The sequence below is a fragment of the Brassica rapa genome, chromosome A04 (assembly GCF_000309985.2).
Source record: "Brassica rapa cultivar Chiifu-401-42 chromosome A04, CAAS_Brap_v3.01, whole genome shotgun sequence".
Lineage (NCBI taxonomy): Eukaryota > Viridiplantae > Streptophyta > Magnoliopsida > Brassicales > Brassicaceae > Brassica > Brassica rapa.
The window spans coordinates 1,447,735-1,466,579 of NC_024798.2; the positions used below are offsets into that span (position 1 = coordinate 1,447,735).

Below are 18,845 nucleotides of genomic sequence, written 5' to 3' on the forward strand. Positions count from 1 at the left end.
AATTACTCTCCCACAACCACAACCGCAAACGCTAGCTGGAACCACCTTTTGAATTTAAGAAGTTTAGAGCGGTTTAAGTAATTGTTGCAAATCGCCAACAACCGCAAAAGCTGCATTTACGGGGTGATAACAGGAAAACCAGTCATGTCTTAATGTGTGCTGGTTTGATTCTGATTTTGCTTTCTCATTTGTAGAACGAGACTGAGAGACCTTCAGTTTTAAAAAGGAGATTTAAAAATGCCAAAACGCAGGATCAAACGGTGGACCTTCAGTTTACAAGACTGATGCTCTACCACTGAGCTACACATGCTTTTGGTTAGTAAAACGCTACAACGGTTTATAAAAGAAAAATCCTTTTCATTTATAAATCAACTTGGGACATTATATCATAACCTCTCATTTTGGTTCTGTTACATAACATCATTGATTGTCTTATATGCATATTAAATAAGCTACTGGGAAGCAATAATTGTCTCATGATGTTTTCCTTAAACATCAATATGTTTTCCTTAAACATCAAGAGTCAATTTTCTCTTTATATGATATTTGTAATCTAAACAAATCTCCTTTTCTATGGTATTTGTTATGTAATAGACTTAAGCGAAATTCATAACAAATATAAATGTATGCTTTTTGTATTTTATTTTAAATAACCATGAAATTTGTAGAAACAAAATATTAAAATAAATAAATTCACAAGTGTAAAGAAGCAAGCAAGAATTTATAGTTGTTTTGTAAAAGAAAAATCATTAGGTTTCATAAACGAGCAGAAAATGTTTATGTGATTTTTGTCTAAGTTTCTTAATATTTTGATAATTTATCACAATTAAATTTCTTATGTTGTAACTAATAATTATGTTGTAATCTGTATTTCTATTTCTTTTTATTTACAAACATTTGAATATTCAACAATTTAATGTATATTCTTCAGAGAGATTAGAGATGTGTATGAGGTAGCCAATAAATTTAACAACCAAAAAGAGATTGGAAATATCAATCAACTAATGCTACACATTAAATTCACTATTTGTATATGCACAAAAAAAAAGAGAGAGTTGATGCATTGTATGAATCATCTCAATTCAGTCTTTAAAGAGAAAAGCTTATTGTAGCCATCACATTTCAAATAAGTAATTATGGATAGAAATGAGTGTTAGCTCTATGCAATTGCATGTTTTGAATTTGATCGATGTGTATGAGTTAGTTCATAAATTTAACGACCAAGAAAAGAGATTGGCAATTTCAATCAACTAATTAATACTACATATTAAATTCATTATTTGTATATGCAAAAAAAAAAAGAGGTGATGCTTTGTATAAATCATCTCAATTCAGTCTTTAAAGAGAATAGCTTATTGTAATCACTTGTGAAATTCAATCTAATCATCACATTTCAAATAAGTAATTATGGATAGAAATGAGCATTAGCTCTATTGCAATTTCATGTTTTGAATTGGATCAATTTAATCTAATTTAAATTCATTATTTGTATATGCACAAAAAAAAAAGAGAGCATGATGCTTTGTATGAATCATCTCATGTCAGTATTTAAAGAGAAGAGCTTATTGTAATCACTTGTGGAATTCAATCTAATCATCACATTTCAAATAAGTAATTATGGATAGAAATGAGCATTAGCTATATTGCAATTCCATATTTTGAATTTGATCGATGTGTATGAGCTAGCCAATAAATTTAACGACCAAAAAAGAGATTGGCAAAATATCAATCAACTAATGCTACATATTAATTCACTATTTTTAAATGCACAAAAAAGAGAGAGAGAGTTGATGATTTGTATGAATCATCTCAGTTCAGTCTTTAAGAGAAGAGCTTATTGTAGTCACTTGTGGAATTCAATCTACTCATCACATTTCAAATAAGTAATTATGGATAGAAATGAACATTAGATCTATTGCAATTTCGTGTTTTGAATTTGATCGATTTTATCTAATTTAATAGTATGATGAATGATCAAAACTTCATGTACAAACAAAGCACAAAGTTTCTAAGGCCAAACATATTATATGTCCAAAATAACTAAAATCATTATAATTTAGAATCAAAGAGTGAATACTTAGTCTAGAGTTTGAAAGAATTTATGTTTTAATGAAGCATTAGATAATTTGAGGTTAATTAGAGAAGTTATGATGATTTATCATCAAATTTAAAATATTTAGTTTGATGAGTTGAGACATAGCTAAATAACTCTTAAGCCTAATTTTGAAGGTAAAAGAAAATGTAGATTTTTTTTTATGTATCTAACTAAAGTATGTATGTTGAATTATGATTATTGTAAAAAATACTTATAATGTTTTCCACATGTTCATATTCTTATAAAATGGGACTTTTTGATATAAGTTGAAGTCTTTTTTTTTTTAGTCTATCAAGTTTAACAAAAGACAAAAGTAGTGAAATATTTAGATCCACACAACTGAGATATCTAACAAATGACAAAATTATTTGATCATTTCTCTCAAAGAAAGGATAAGCACCTCTCTCTCTCTCTCTCTCTCTCTCTCTCTCTCTCTCTCTCTCTCTCTCTCTCTCTCTCTCTCTCTCTCTCTCTCTCTCTCTCTCTCTCTCTCTCTCTCTCTCTCTCTCTCTCTCTCTCTCTCTCTCTCTCTCTCTCTCTCTCTCTCTCTCTCAGACGGTCATCTCGATATAGGCTATTATCAAATCGGCGTAGATTCTGGTATAACCCTCAACGCCAAATTGAGTGCCAAACGATTACTGGCATTGATAATATAAGTTTCCTTCCTCATCACGAGAGCTTTCTGAGGCAAGAGTTACACATCCCTCTATGGGACGAGGAGAACTCATTTCTTCTTATGTAGGGAAGAAAATACACTTTCTTTCGCGTTCTCAGTAGCTATCATAACAAGAAAACCTAACTGCAACAAGGCTTTCCTCTTTAATTAGAGTCTGTAGGTCAAAGTGGAAGATCTCATAGTCCGTATATGCATCTTCATGATGTTAAGGATCAAACACTCTAAAATCACTTTAAAATTTTAAAACCCACAACTTAAAATCTTCAATAACAGTGGATTTCAAATTATTTTATGAAATGCTAAGTTTAATAACAGAAACTTTTAATGAGTATTTAAAATTCATGTTTGAATAACAGTGAATTTGTCATTTTAAAGCAAATCACCTCAAATTCTGAGTTGAATACACCCTTATAGATTTATTTCTCAAAAACAGCTATCATTATCATAAAAATTCAATTCTTGTTTTCACATACAAGGAAATGAATTTTTGGGTTAAAATAAATATTTTTATAATAAACAGTTTATGTTAGGCATATTCTTTTTCCATAAATTGATTTATATTAGAACTAGGTGTTTTTGCCTGCGCATGCGGGCATAATCAAATTACAAATATTTATTACTATATTCATTATTAAAAATTAAAAATTTGATTTTTATTTAATTAATTTTTATACATCTTTCTATTTCTTAATTTTAATTTCTATAATTAAAAATATTTTTGGATAACAACATAATATATATATAGGACTTATCTTTTATTCTTAAAATATGTTTTTACTTTTTGGTATATATATATATTAATTATCAAATAAAATTAAAATTATTTATTATTCATTTAGAGTATAAATGATATTAACCGCTCTAACCTTTAACACGAGAGTTTGAATACGAAAAATCAATTTGCAAATAATATTATTGATCTTATTGAAAATCAGAGTGAGAACACGTCCTAAAAGAAGGAAACTGACACCCAACAAAACAAAAGAACCTACAAATAAATATAGGCAAAGCATAAAACAAAACCAAATGTCAACCTTTAAACCCACATAGAATCCTCTTAAATAATAGAACAAAGATAACACCTTGAAAAGCCTCACTCAATCGGAGGTCTTCCGATAATCCACAATATAGCAAGCGATGCAATGTACTTAAAAGAAATCTCACCTCAACCCCTATCCAAGACGAAGATCCAAGAACTAACAACAAGCCGTATAACCAAGAATGTTGGGCACATTATTAATTAAAATTCTTTGTCCCAAAAAATTTAAAAAAATTAGGCACATTTTAGAGTTTAGATAGTTTTCCTTTTAAGATTCAAAACTATTGTTATTTAATTAATTAAACTCGGTTAAATATAAATTAACTTGATCGATTAAGAAACTTGAATAGGAAACGTTCTTGTGAAATCAAAGCAACAAGAGAGAGGCAGGCACTTGCGACCGATTGATTCAACCAATCTTCATCCGGATAAGTAACTTGACAATAGGAAATAATGGATAGGAAAGATCGATCATACATATCATGCAAGGACAAGTAACTTGACGACTTTCTTCTTAACTTGCTTAATAATCAAACCATTGCACCAGGTAACTTGCTAGATTCTCCAAGATGCATGGCGGCCTTTTTCTTTTAATAGACAATGCACAACATGGCAATGGATCCACTAAATTAAGGGATTTTCGGCATCTCATTACATGCCTCATTACATGATTGCCTCATTGATTTTTGGCATATAGCTATTGATTCATCTCATTGATTGCCTCCATCACCCGCATGCCACGTCGCGAACTAAAGCTTTACGTTCACTCTTACTAGTGTCTAGTGGTAAGTGATTTGTCAGTCAGATTTTGCCATTGGACGTGTTCGTCAAAGAGATTGATCAGGAACAGTATTGGGAAGCTCTTTTTCTATTATTTGAAGGGTTCAAATTAGTGAAATAAAATTGAAAATGATGGTAAAGATCTCACTTATTAGAAAAAAAAAAAACTTAGTATTGTGGCTATCTTTGGCAATACAAAAAGGGGGGGGGGGGGGGGGGGGGGGGGGGGGGGGGGAATCGAAGCTAAACAGAATTGTACAAGTACAAAACTCAAACCCAATTTATTAATTTAAACTAAAAATCTGATCTTCAAATTAAAAGGTATAGTATTATTCACTATAATTGTCAATTAGTATCTTATAATGTTATTATATTCATTGCAACATTTTATAAGAATATCTAAGACTAATAATAGTTATAAAAATGAAGATGTTTGCATCATTATAATCATCCAAACTAAGCACTTGTTACTAGATTTATTTCTCAGAAATAGTTATCATTAACATTGCAATTTTTGTGACAAAAAAAAAAACATTGCAATTCAATTTTTTGTTTTTCACATCAAAGCAATGATTTTTTTTTTTTGAAATAAATGAATTATAATAAATAGTATAAAATTAGGCACATAGCTTTTCCTTGTAACAAAGAAATAAATAAATTAGGCAGATTCTTCCCTGGTTTCCCCTTGCAGATTCAAAACTATACGTACTATTATTTAATTAAACAAATAAATGTTGCTGTTGTTGTGTAATCAAAGCAATAAGAGAGAGTACTCGCGAGTTGCGACTGTTTCAATCAATCATTCTATCTTCATCTCTCTGCATAGTGATCGTGACTTGAGAAGGATGATGCTTCGATAAAACTGATCGTTTATGTCAAGTGAGGTTAAGCTTAGATCCAAGTTTTGACTTTTGAAATCTATTTGCTACTTAACTCTCTGTTTCTATTGTATTGAGATTTGATCGTGGATGTTTTGAGAATCCTTTTTGGCTCAAAGTTGGTTCCTTTGTCTTGTTTCATGTTTCTTTCAGGTTGGCTCAGAGTCTATAAGTTGGTTCAGATAAAAAGATGAACGGGAAGGTTGTGTGCAGTGTATGTCGTAGCAAAACTATTTCGAGGGCTTATGATGATCATAAGACTAGGGTGACCTCGAAGCAACGCGTCCTCAATGTCCTTTTGGTTGTTGGTGATTGCATGCTTGTTGGTCTACAGGTAGGTAAACCCATCTCAGCTTGTCTTCCATGACATTTTACATATAAATGCTGTTTGAATCACTTGAAAGTTGGATACTTTTTTCTTCTTTTTTTCAGCCTGTGTTGGTGTACATGTCTAAGGTGGATGGCAAGTTCAACTTCAGTCCTATTAGTGTCAACTTCTTGACGGAGATTGCTAAAGTTGTTTTTGCCATTGTGATGCTTTTAGTCCAGGTATGTTTCTGAAATGACTTGAGCATGTACACTTTAGTATCTAGGACTCCTTGCTAGATGTTTCTTCTGCGTTAGAAGATGAAAAGTACTAGATGTTTATTGGCTATTATCTCCAAGTTTGTTTTGTAACTTTGCTTTTTCTTTTTTATTCATTGGAGTTCTGATGTTGATTAACTCGTATTTTGAATGTGAAAAGGATCCCACTCGGTTAATCTATTTTTGACTCGCTCGCTTTTCTGAGGATGGATCTATTACTACTTGATTGTTTGTGTTCAAGTTGTAGGCCAAGCACCAAAAAGTTGGGGAGAAGCCACTTCTATCTGTTTCAACATTTGTCCAGGTACTTCTTCATTGCCAATTAAAAAGAGTTTAACCAATTAAAGAGTATGTACTAGCTTCTTGACCTTTCGTTATCTGAATCGTTTGGCATATGTCATACAAATATTTTACACAGTTCATTTGGGTTGTTAGATTTTGATATGTGGATGTTACTGACCAGTAGATATATTTTTAACTGGAACCTTATAAGTTCGATTCATTGACTATTATAATGACAATCGCATTTACATGAGTCTATTTTGCAGGCAGCTCGAAACAATGTGCTTCTTGCTGTTCCAGCCCTGTTGTATGCAATCAATAACTATCTCAAGTTCACAATGCAGGTATAATCACTTGTCTTTTTTCATTTTGGCATACGTTAGTCTAATTAAGCTGCTGAAATGTAGGGAGATGATCTACTGTCTGAGGTTTTGGCTTTATAAGAATGGCATGTCCTGTGTTGTTCAGCAAATGATTTTCCTTGTGAGACAGTACTTAAGTGCACCCTAAACAACTGATTACCATTTTCTTAGGAGAATATTTTTCTTCCGTAAGACCTGCAAGTCACTGCGTTATATAACTAGTTGTCTTTTGGTGAAAGATATTTGAGTCAGCTAGTTGGTAACATCATTCTCACGTTGTGCATTGCAGAGTTTTATTTATTTGTCCTTCTAGGCTTGTACTCTATGATTCTATCTTTGATTCTTTCATGTATTTTAATTTCATACAATACTGAAAGTTTCTACTGCGCCAGCTATATTTCAACCCTGCTACTGTGAAGATGCTTAGCAATTTAAAGGTTTTGGTCATTGCTGTTCTACTGAAGATGGTAATGAAGCGGCGGTTTTCCATCATTCAGGTGAGATTTTCAGTATCAGACAATACATAGCTACCTGCTCTTAGTGTCGTTTGGATTTTGTATGTTTTCATAACAATACTGCTCAAATCCTGCGTTACCTTTAATTTTGTCATAGTGGGAGGCACTTGCTCTGTTGCTGATAGGGATTAGTGTAAATCAACTGCGCTCTCTTCCTGAAGGTGCTACCGCCATTGGCATTCCTCTTGCTACGGGTGCATACATCTGTACCATTATCTTTGTAAGTTTATTTCCTGTGCTTATATTTGCTCATCTTGAAGTTGAAGATATAAAGTGGTTCCATGCACATAATCTACCTTCTCATGGTTCTTCATTGATTTGATGCATTATGGAAAAGTTCTAATTCAAGAATCATGCTAGAGACTAATTTTAAAATTCACATGCAGGTTACTGTCCCATCAATGGCATCTGTCTTCAACGAGTATGCTCTGAAGAGTCAGTATGACACAAGCATTTATCTACAGGTTAGCTAGTCTTGTTGCACTTTTTCATCCTGCATCAGAGATTGATATGCGTGTAGTAACATGGAACCTTTTGTGCTTGGTTACATGTAATTTCTTTTTGGAAATGAATGTGTTATCAATGAAATAGAAGCAAAAACCCTTGGTTTGTTGAACTCTTTGCTCTGTTTACTGATCTAGCTAGCTCTGTTGTGGCTAAAGTTCATCACCTTAGGGTAACGTAGCTCAGGTTCTTAGTAATGTCAAATTCTAGGATCATGGTCTTCTACATCTGTGTTCTCTTCTTCTTCGTTTGTCTTTTTGTAGCTATCTTCTGATTGGATATTACTTTCTGTTGCAGAACTTGTTTCTTTATGGCTATGGTGCGATATTCAACTTTATTGGCATACTAGCAACTGTTATATATAAAGGTATTTGCATTTATTTTAAAATTGGCATGGAAGAAAATAATACGTCTCACCACCATGATAGCTTTTGAAAATCCTGAGAACTTCACGATGCATTGCTGAGAATTTTTTACCACTGACAGGTCCTGAAAGCTTTGACATCCTACAAGGACATTCAAGGGCAACCGTGTTTCTAATAATGAACAACGCAGCACAAGGGATTCTATCCTCCTTTTTCTTCAAATATGCAGGTAATTACTTAGACTAAGTTTTGTTAGATCCATTTAGTTTATGCCTTAGTTTGCTCGAGTTTTATATCTGGAGATTGTGAATTTTGTTATATGTAGTTAAGAGTATTTGTTAACATATCTCTGATGCTTTCAGATACAATCTTGAAGAAATATTCATCCACAGTAGCCACAATATTTACCGGCATAGCATCTGCAGCACTCTTTGGACATGTGATAACCATGAACTTCCTTCTTGGGATTTCCATCGTTTTCATTTCAATGCACCAGGTAAAACCCTCATACGAACCATATCCTTGGTGGATCAAACTTCACAAAGTCTTTTCTGTGGAGTTTATTAATCGTCTCATTCATGTATAGTTCTTTTCACCCCTTGCCAAAGTGAAAGACGAGCATCAACAGAACGGTAGCCTAGAATTAAGCAATGCAAAGGATACACACAGGTTAGTGTCAATACATACTTCTTTATCAAATCTTGTTCACACATCGCCATACCTACACCATTTAACTTATTTTCCTTTTTATTTCCTTCAGGGCTGATGATTCATTCATCAACATGGCCGCAGGAGCAAATGAAGAGGTGAATAATAATAAATTTGTGAAGCCAGTTCTTGTACATGCCCCAACTTAAGTCTGACACTAATGATCATTGTCTTTTTGTCACCGTCTCTGTTCAGGCTACTCAACGTGGTGAATCAGACGATAGAACACCGCTTCTTCCCAGATGAAATGTTTCTTAAAAATAGGTAACAAATTCTCACCTTTCAAGCTCTAAGAAAATCATCCATTATCTAATCAGATAGATTCTTACCAAAGAAGCCTCTAGAACCAAATCTAGGTTGCAGAAAATGTGCATCTTTCCACTAAAAGAGTATAAGCTGAATGCTATTAATAAGGAGAGTCGTCATCTACTTTTGTACCTTGTCGCTGCAGGATTTTTGAACTCACAAGGAGTATGTTCCAGGTTGCATAGTGAAGCAAATTTTGATGAGACCAACTCTTTAGCCTCTCAAGAGTCGGTTTTAAGTTCGTGGAAGAACCTCTCATGTCTATAGATGTATTGTCTTAAGATAGCTTGAGCAAACTTCGTTAAGTGATACATAACATTTTGTATTCTTTGTTTTTTTTGTGAAGGTAACTTTTCTGCTCTTAAGACTGAGGAAAAAAAACACAAATATATAGAATACTTTTACAAGAATGAAACAACTCCACCAAACATAGAAGAAGAGACAACAAAAAGACTTTTGAAGAACATAATTTGTATATGATATGGCAAACACATGAAAACAGAAACCAATCTCTCTTTATCACATAGAAGAATCATATCCCCTGTGATTGAACAGGTACTGCTGTTGATGACCTCAGCAATGGTTGCAGAGCTTTTACCACAATGCTCATGTTCGGCCTAAACTCTGATTCGTATTGCACACACAACGCTGCAACCGCCGCAAGCTGAGACACAAGAAGGAGAAAACATTTCATAATTAGTGAGTGGTTGGTTACACAGGTTAGTAATAAAAGCTTTATATATATACCTTTGCAACTGCTTTAGGAGGATAGTCTCCTTTGAGTTTAGGATCAACACACTGCTTCACTTTGTCTTCACTCAACCTCGGAGTAGCCCAAGTGACAAGACTCTGCTGGCCGCGAGGCATCGTATGATCAACAGGCTTTCTCCCAGTCAAAAGCTCCAAAAGCACCACGCCGAAACTATAAACATCACTCTTCTGCGTCAGCTGACCAGTCATAGCATACTCCGGTGCATGGTAACCGAACGTTCCCAAGACTCTCGTCGAATGGAGACGAGCAGCCATGTCAGGAGACTGATTAGACAGATTAAAATCAGCAATCTTGGCTTTGAAGTCTTCAAACAAAAGCACATTGCTTGAACGAATATCTCTGTGTATCACCACAGGCTGAACCTTCTCATGTAAATACTCAAGCCCTCTAGCTGCATCAACGGCGATTCTCACCCGTTGGATCCAATCAAGAGTTGGACCTGGCTGTGCCCCCTGAACTCCCTTCCTCCCATGCAAAATGTCATGCAAAGATCCCATGGTTGCAAACTCATAAGCGAGTATGCGGAGGTTCCCTTCGACGCAGTAACCAAAGAGCTGGACGAAGTTATCATGGTGCAGCTTAGAGACTCTTGAGACTTGAGTCAAGAACTCGATGTTTGATTCAGGCTCAGCTGCGTTGTCAAGCTTCTTGACAGCCACGGCTTTGCCGTCTTTCAAGGTTGCGTAGTAGGCTCTTCCGTAGGATCCTTCACCGATCAAAGACTTTGATCCGAAGTTATCAGTCTTTTCTTTCAACTCATCTAATGACAATGCAGGGACGTCGATGGATGGTGGTTCCTTTAAAGCAGCAGGCTTCAATGCAACCGGTGCTCTTTTATTGTACCCTTCAATACAACAGAAAAAAACATTTATAAAACTTTTTTTTGTGAATAACCGGGAGGTGGTCCGGACCTTAGTCCCGACTAATCCCCCAGCCGGGTGAATCTGTTGGTAATACCAAGACATGGCGTAAATCCAAACCCGAATGGGAATCGAACGAACCGACTCCAAACACTAAACCACTAACCCAACGAACCGTTGGTAATAATTAATTACATCGGCACTAAAAGAATCATCACTACAAGCTCCAAGCGCTAAACCACTAGCCCAACGAACGGTTGGTAATAATTTAAAATATTGGCACTAAGAGCATCTCCAAAAAGGAACTCTATTTTGAAGTTTCCAAAACTCTATATTTGAAGTTTCAATGTATTCTTCTCCAAAAGTAAAACTTCAAACCTAACTTCAAAATTATTTATATTTTACACTATAATCTTTATATTTGTCATAGTTGATGTAAATTCATAAAACTTCTATAAATAACTAGTACATATATATAAATATTACAGAACTATTAATTAAAAAAATCTTACACTAAAATATAAAATTATAAATAAAAGTACATAATTAAATATTAAACTGCAAGCAAATACTACATTATTCCATAAAATTATTTTCGTAATGCTCTCATATATGATCAACTAGTGCATTTCTTATACCCGCTGATAGTTTGATATCATCAAACGAAAAAATCCTTGATCTTTTAAACGAAAGTACAACAAGCAGGGAAAAAGGTCATGAGATAATTGAATTACGACTGTAAAATGAAGCAAAAAAATTAGCTTTTAAAGAAGTAAAAGAGGAAAATAAAGTATTTCTAAAAAACTTAGCTTCTATCGATGATGTTAATATTCGTGAATACATTCGATCTGAACAAAAAAGAATCGTACGAAAAAGGCGTCAAGAGCAACAACAACAATCATCTTCGGTTACACAAAATTTATTTGGGCAATATTTTGGAGATTTGGGAGGTTTTGGAGCAAATTTATCAGACTATTAGTGTTGTTATAATATTTAAATTTGAGTAATAATTATGTCTTCATGTGTCTTTTTAATAAGTTTTTATTATGGTTTTTTGTAATATTCTTGTTCTTTAATTCTAGTTTTAAAATATTATAAATCTTGTTTTAAAATTTTTATTTAATTTCATATGTAAAACTTAAATTTATAAAACAAATTTTAAATATTTATGAGATATAAAAGTTTTAAGGATTAAAACAATAAACAAAAAATATTTAAGAATTATAAATATGATCTATAATTATAATGACCAAAATGCAAATAAAAATATGAAACTTCAAATTTGAAGTTTTGAAAAGTGAAACTCTATATTTGAAGTTATAGAGTTTCTTTTGGAGATGCTCTAAAAGAATCATCAGAAAGAGCAGTTACCGTAATCAATATGGTGCTTGGGGCTTCTCAGGTGCTCGTTTTCAGAAGCATGGTAAGGCTCTTCGACGTGGCAAGCGCAGCACAACCACCTACGCATCTTTTCTCTCTTGCCTATGTAGAGATCGTCTACAGCTCTCGGTTTATCTAGCCGAACAAAGTATACTGGTGAACGATCGTCCGCCTGAAAATGTCATCACTATCATCAATACACTCACAAAGGTTTTCCTTTTTCATATCTAAACAGAGCCAAAAACAGAGGAAAAAACAGAGCCAAAAACAGAGCCAAAAACAGAGCCAAAGCAAGTTTCTTCAAACGAAACAGAAACTGTTTCTGATGTTATGGAGATTCTAAATATGGGTTGATTCGAGATTAACGCTAAAAGTTAAGACCTTTACACAAACCCATGAGCTGCTTTTAACACCTAGATTCGAAAAGGTGGAAGCTTTTGGGTATAAGACTTACCGCGAGACCACGGCGATGATAATCAGAATCCATTGAATACATACTTAAAGAACTCGAAACACCCACAAAAGAGGAAGAGATTTTAAGAAACAGAGATAAAAAGGAGAAAACAGCTAAGGGTTTGTGTTAAAAAGCAAAGAGAGACAGAGAGGAATGATCAAGAATAGACACTTGTCGCGTAAAACAACAATCCAAATTTAGAGAATTATATATAAATGAAACAAGAGAAACATTTACCTGTAAACTCCGTATAATGATATGTTTCTAATGTTGATTTTGTTGTTCTGTTTTGTTGTTATAGAGAGAGATAAAAGAGAGAAGAAACAGACGTGGGGGAACAGAGAAGCTTTGAGCGAAAGGACAGAGAGATATTAGTGGAGGAGACAGAGACGCAAACGCGCTTGCTTCGACAAAGATATGTTTATTATCTTCTTCTCCTGCTTTCTGTCAGCATCATTTTTTCGATGGTCAAGTGTTTTTCTTCTGGATAAACATTCTTTAATACTACTAGTATGATTTTTTTGGCCTAACTCGGTCAACTCAAATCAAAGTCTTTAGTTTACGTATTTGACCTAAACTCGGTCTCTTTTAATCGGCCTTGTTCAACATTCCACTATTCTTGTATTTCAGTTCTCCATGCTGTTTCAGCCCATTATAGCTCATCATAGCCCATTATAGGCCCAAATCATTATTAAATATTCTACTAACCACCCTTTTCACGTTAATGATTCTTATATTACGCGCGTTTCACGTTCATTTAAAAAAAAAAAATCTATTTATTATCAAATTATTTACTTCATTTTCAATTTGATCAGTTAATTTTTAAATGCATATCACCGAGGGATTTTTCTTAATATGTAAAAAAAATCCATATTTCAGTTGATAAATGATATATTTGTTATCAGTCAGTGATATTTTTTATTTTATAAATGAATATATTTTGGTTGATAAATGATATTTTAGGAATGATAATGCTTTTGTAACATTTGCAAAATTTATAAATTTCATACTCTGTTAGAAATTTTATCTAAATTAAATAAAAAACAAACGTGAAGGCAGGAAACACTCTTGTCCTGTCTGATCTCTCTCTCTATACACCACCATGATCTCTCTCACCGGAGGATCTTAGCTTCTTTCTCTTTCAAAAGCTCTTTAATTCCCATTTCCTCTTACACTAAACTGAAGAAAACATAATGGGTTTGAATCTCGAGGAGATCAAGACAAAGAAGAAGTTGACTTTTATTGGACTTGGGTTGGGACAGATCCTCTCCCTTCTCTGTACTTGTAATGTCTTCACATCTTCTGAGCTCGCCAGAAAAGGTTAAAATTTCTTCTTTTATGGTTTGTTAACATTATAACCCAACAGCTTCATGAACTGTCTGAAACCTGGTTTTGATAAAGTCATCTCCATTATTCATTTCTTAGGATATAATGTTCCAACAACACAATCGTTCCTCACTTATACGCTACTGGCAATTGTCTATGGAGGTATCGTGCTATATAGAAGACCCACAATTAAGGTCAGTATTGAAGTTTCTAGCTTCACTCTTATGTTTCTGTTAACTTCTCATTGGATTATTAAAGATTGTTGTAGGGCAAGTGGTATCACTATTTCTTCCTAGCTTTAGCTGATGTGGAGGGGAACTTTCTTGGTAAGTCTTCTTGCATTTGTGACAATGTAGTGCAGGTTTGGAGCTTAGGGATGTAATTACTTACATCACATTCTTGTTTTCTGCTGTGGTGAAACAGTGAAAAGTATATTATGTTTATTTTTTTACAGTGGTGAAGGCGAATCAGTACACATCGATAACGAGTGTGATGCTACTAGACTGCTGGGCGATCCCTTGCGTTTTGGTGCTGACTTGGGTTTTCCTGAAAACAAGATACAGATTGATGAAGATTAGTGGTGTGGTTATATGTATCCTTGGTGTTATCATGGTTGTCTTCTCTGACGTTCACGCAGGGAGTCGAGCAGGTCAGAACATTCACTTAGCGTTGCCCCCAAGAAACCTCTGATTTAAGCATCTTATGGCGGTGGTCTTTTTCAGGAGGAAGTAATCCTGTTAAAGGAGATATTCTTGTTGTAGCTGGAGCAACCTTATATGCTGTCAGTAATACCACCGAGGTGAGCAAGTCTCTGCAAAATGCTTGCATGACAAGTCAGATACTATAACAAGTCTTCTTGTTTCTTTTGTAATAGGAGTTCCTTGTGAAGAACGCAAACACAGTTGAGCTTATGACCTTCATGGGATTTTTCGGCGCAATCATTAGTGCCATTCAGATGTATCCTTCATTATGTTTCTTAGACTTGTATGTGTATATTCTCAAGGAAGTTCCTTGACTTGTCTATAGATGCATATTTGAACGCGGTGAGCTCAGAGCTATTGATTGGTCTGCTGAGGGTGTACGTTTCTTGCTGTATCACTTTCTATTTATGTTTCTTACACCAGTACTAACTTTGATGGTTTCTTTCTACACTTTCAGGCTATTCTTTTTCTTAGATTCGCAGTCTCGATGTTTCTCTTCTACTCATTACTCCCGGTTTTACTCAAGGTATTGAAACAAAACTGATGAAAACAAAACAGCTTTACTGTCCGCTTCCATGCATCTGAAACATTAACACGAGATAATGATATTGCCAGACCAGTGGTTCAGCAATGTTCACCCTCTCGTTACTCACATCAGACATGTGGGCTGTTTTGATCCGCATTTTCGCTTACCATGAGAAGGTTAGCTAGCTCACTTTGAAACTCAAACATCAGGAATTTTTCTTACATTTTATGTCTCTAGAAACCAAGAGATGAGACCAGTTAATTTCAGGTTGATTGGCTCTACTACTTGGCATTTGCTACTACAGCTATTGGACTGATCATATACTCAGTGTACAGTCTTTTTTTTTTTCAATTATCTCTTCTACAATGATGGCTTTATCAAGAACAATAATCAGTATGTTTTCGCGTTTTTTTGTTGTTGTTGATATTCTCAGGAAGGAGAAAGATGAAGAGGACCAAAAAGATGAGCAGAGAAAGCTGTTGGATGAAGAAGGTCGAGTCAGTCTTATAGCTACTTCCACCGGAGAACCCTAACCAGAGAATTCCTTTTTCTGTATGTCATTGACTTGTAAAGTTTTTAAGAAACTTTTGTAATTTATAACAATAATTGGCAACTGTAAAGAGAGAAAAAAGCTTTATTTGATCTTCGTATAAAGTACAAAAGCATTTCACTTTGATTACTTCTTTTTAATCATGCTATTGCGCATTTCGTTTAAAAAACCTTCGACATGTGTTTGGCAAAGTATAAGAATAGATTGGTTACTATTGTAATTAACCATAGTATAAATTCTATTCTACTATGTACATGTTTATACATAATGAATCACTCAGCATCCACAATATGGTATCAGAACCATAAAGGAGAAGAAAACAGCTAAGAGAATGTGTTAAAAGCAAAGAGAGATAGAGAGAAATGATCAATAATAGACATGTAGAGTCTAGTTGCTAAAAAAAAAAAGACATGTAGAGTATATCTCTTTGTTTCTTGGCGAGAATGAGTATACTGAGGTTGGGTTTGTTGGTTAGCGAGAAGAAACAGAGAGATACTAATGGAGGAGACAGAAGCAAACGCTTTTAAAGGAAAATCAATCTTTGACAAAATATTTTTAACGGCTTTCACAAAAAAAGAAGTTTTAAAAAATCTTAAATGGTTTTGATCGGTAACATATGTTAACTTAAACACTTTGTTTTATGTTACACTAAGGCCAGTCCGCCTTAGGAGCGGGATATAATTTACTTGTGATCTAGGTTATTACTTTTTGTATGATTTTGTGGTTTGTGTTTTAGGTTTGCATTTGCAAAACAATTGTATGATAATAATTTTTATCTTTAAAAGGTTAGTTGCAAGCATTTGTGTTGGCATGGACCATTTTGAGTTAGATATGGATTTTTTTTGGCTTTGTTAGTATGATTGTGTGTGTTTAGTATTTACTATAAGTTCCTAAGGAATATGGTGTCTTTTCTTTCAAGTGTATTGGCAGATGTATTTGGTGTTTACCTTTATTTTCAGGATTCCAATTTCCAACGTGCATATATCATTATGATTTTGATCAATGTTATTGTATTGGGGCGATATTGAGAATAGTGATAAACCAAAGATTGAGATTTTAATCGTAGTATTGGGCCGAGTAAATTATTTTTCTATCTGGGTCTTAAGCTTAAGAAGAACACTTACGATTGAAACGGCGTCGTCACACACAAATCTCAGACGTTAACTCAGAGTCGGAGACTACACCGGAGGACGACGAAATCTTTCATCAGCATTCCTTTCGCCTGTTTGACGGGCCAGATGTGTCTCCGATTACCTCTGTAACCAAATCACGTTCAGTTTGATTGCATCAAAGTAATTTTTGATGGCGCCGCCGTGGCAGTGGGAAAACGCCACTCGGGAGCCGTCGCTGATTTCGCCATGGTCGCTGCGATGCACCATCTTGATGTTGTCCGTACGAGATTCCAAGGTCTGATTATTTTGGCACTCTTATGAAAAGAAACTTGATTTTAGTTTGAAAGTTGCTTATTTGATTGAACAGTCCCGACTTACTCAAACTGTCTCACTATTGCATGTCTTGAGGTTAAGACCAGTGTTGGAACATTCTTTTTCTGAGTTATACTTTTTTCTTCTTAGGATGTTTCTGCGGTGATACTGTTTTTGGTCTCTCCTCAACACATTTCTGTTTGATATTTTTGTTGTTTTTACCGGATCTTGTTTACATGTTCTGATATAACTACAGTAATCTATCTCTCTCTCTCTCTCTCTAGTTACGGAAGATCCAAACAGAGATACTCTAGAGTTGGGGGGATGAGAATCTCACCCCTGTTGTTCATCTTGCTTCTGCCTTGAGTATAACTCACATTCTTAAAACATCTCATGTTTCCTATGATTTATCCTTTTTATGACACTTTCAGGTCTGTCTATCCACACATTCAATTTGACTTGTCAAAATAAGTCATAAGATTACAGCTTCATTTTTGTTTAATTTTATATTATTAAAAAAATTAAACAATCACATTAACCATATAATAAAAAATTAAATTTTTTTCTTATATGTTATATTTTGAAATTTTTAAAATGACTTGAAAATACAAAAATGAGAAAACCTTACATGTTATATTTTTTTTAAACGACTTTAAAATACAAAAAATGAAGACACCTTATATGTATATTTTTCTTATATGTTATATTTTTCTTATATGTTATATTTTGATTTTTTTAAAACGACTTTAAATTATAAAAATGTAAGTTTTCCTTAAGTATACGACTAAAAACATTAAAATGACATGTATCAATTCGATGGTTTATTTGAAAGTTTTCAAAACCATATTGAAGATAAAAGTCAAAAATAATTCAACTGTGGAAACAATACTGTTCACTTTTTAAAAGAATGTGTTCGATGGAAAAAATAATGTTTTTATGTCATAATTTGTTTAATGTCCACTAGAGAACATTATATTAACCTAAAATATAAGAAGTGTGTATTATTTCCTTAAATAAAAGCTACGGAATTACCTAATATGATTTACATATATATGGCAATTAATGATTATGAATAATAAATATTTGATAACAATTTTTGCATTCTTCTTCATTTTTGTTTAATTTTATATTATTAAATAAAAATAAACAATCACATTAACCATATAATAAAAAAAATTAGATTTTTTTCTTATATATTATATTTTGAATTTTTTTTAAATGACTTTAAAATACAAAAATGAGGAAACCTTATAAATTATATTTTTTTAAAACGACTTTAAAATACAAAAATGAGGACACCTTATATGTTATATTTTTCTTATATGTTAGATTTTTTATTATATGTTATATTTTGAATTTTTTAAAATGGTTTTTAATTACAAAATGTAAGTTTTTCTTAAGTATACGACTAAAAACATTAAAATGACATGTATCAACTCGATGGTTGATTTGAAAGCTTTCAAAACCATTTGGAAGATAAAAGTCAAAATAATTCACATGTGGAAACAATATTGTTCACTTTTTAAAAGAATGTGTTCGTTGGAAAAAATAATGTTTTTATGTCATAATTTGTTTAATGTCCACTAGAGAACATTATATTAACCTAAAATATAAGAAGTGTGTATTCTTTCCTTAAATAAAAGCTACGGAATTACCTAATATGATTTACATATATATGGCAATTAATGATTATGAATAATAAATATTTGATAATAATTTTGCATCATTCTTCATTTTTGTTTAATTTTAAATTATTA

The 18,845-nt window shown here is 33.3% G+C and overlaps 3 protein-coding genes across 11 annotated transcripts; 2 read left to right on the forward strand and 1 right to left on the reverse strand.

Moving 5' to 3' along the window:
- Positions 1–5,235: 5,235 nt before the first annotated feature.
- Positions 5,236–9,467, forward strand: LOC103862946 (CMP-sialic acid transporter 3). 7 transcript variants are annotated; one of them, XM_009140665.3, is made up of 15 exons: positions 5,236–5,474; positions 5,622–5,802; positions 5,901–6,017; positions 6,301–6,357; positions 6,602–6,679; positions 7,090–7,194; positions 7,310–7,432; positions 7,599–7,676; positions 8,014–8,083; positions 8,203–8,310; positions 8,444–8,577; positions 8,668–8,750; positions 8,842–8,887; positions 8,985–9,053; positions 9,241–9,467. In XM_009140665.3, the coding sequence occupies exons 2-14, from the start codon at positions 5,659–5,661 to the stop codon at positions 9,033–9,035; spliced, it is 1,194 nt and encodes a 397-aa protein (XP_009138913.1). In that variant the 5' UTR covers positions 5,236–5,474; positions 5,622–5,658; the 3' UTR covers positions 9,036–9,053; positions 9,241–9,467. The 7 variants fall into 7 exon arrangements, with proteins under 7 accessions (XP_009138913.1, XP_033146029.1, XP_009138915.1 ...); XM_033290138.1 differs by having other exon boundaries at positions 9,134–9,455; XM_009140667.3 differs by having other exon boundaries at positions 9,146–9,455.
- LOC103862948 (PTI1-like tyrosine-protein kinase 3) lies at positions 9,464–13,032 on the reverse strand. Of its 3 annotated transcripts, none has more exons than XM_009140671.3 (4): positions 12,799–13,032; positions 12,099–12,279; positions 9,843–10,711; positions 9,464–9,759 (listed from the first exon to the last, which is right to left on the reverse strand). In XM_009140671.3, exons 2-4 carry the CDS (start codon positions 12,193–12,195, stop codon positions 9,628–9,630), a joined length of 1,098 nt encoding a protein of 365 aa, XP_009138919.1. In that variant the 5' UTR covers positions 12,196–12,279; positions 12,799–13,032; the 3' UTR covers positions 9,464–9,627. The 3 variants fall into 3 exon arrangements, with proteins under 3 accessions (XP_009138919.1, XP_033146028.1, XP_009138918.1); XM_033290137.1 differs by having other exon boundaries at positions 12,099–12,294; positions 12,799–13,016; XM_009140670.3 differs by having other exon boundaries at positions 12,562–12,804.
- A 478-nt stretch (positions 13,033–13,510) lies between these two features.
- On the forward strand, positions 13,511–16,667 carry LOC103862949 (solute carrier family 35 member F1). Its single transcript, XM_009140673.3, has 11 exons — positions 13,511–13,881; positions 13,987–14,081; positions 14,156–14,213; positions 14,342–14,536; positions 14,610–14,686; positions 14,762–14,844; positions 14,914–14,965; positions 15,046–15,114; positions 15,204–15,290; positions 15,382–15,443; positions 15,548–16,667. Exons 1-11 carry the CDS (start codon positions 13,755–13,757, stop codon positions 15,645–15,647), a joined length of 1,005 nt encoding a protein of 334 aa, XP_009138921.1. The 5' UTR covers positions 13,511–13,754; the 3' UTR covers positions 15,648–16,667.
- Positions 16,668–18,845: the final 2,178 nt, after the last annotated feature.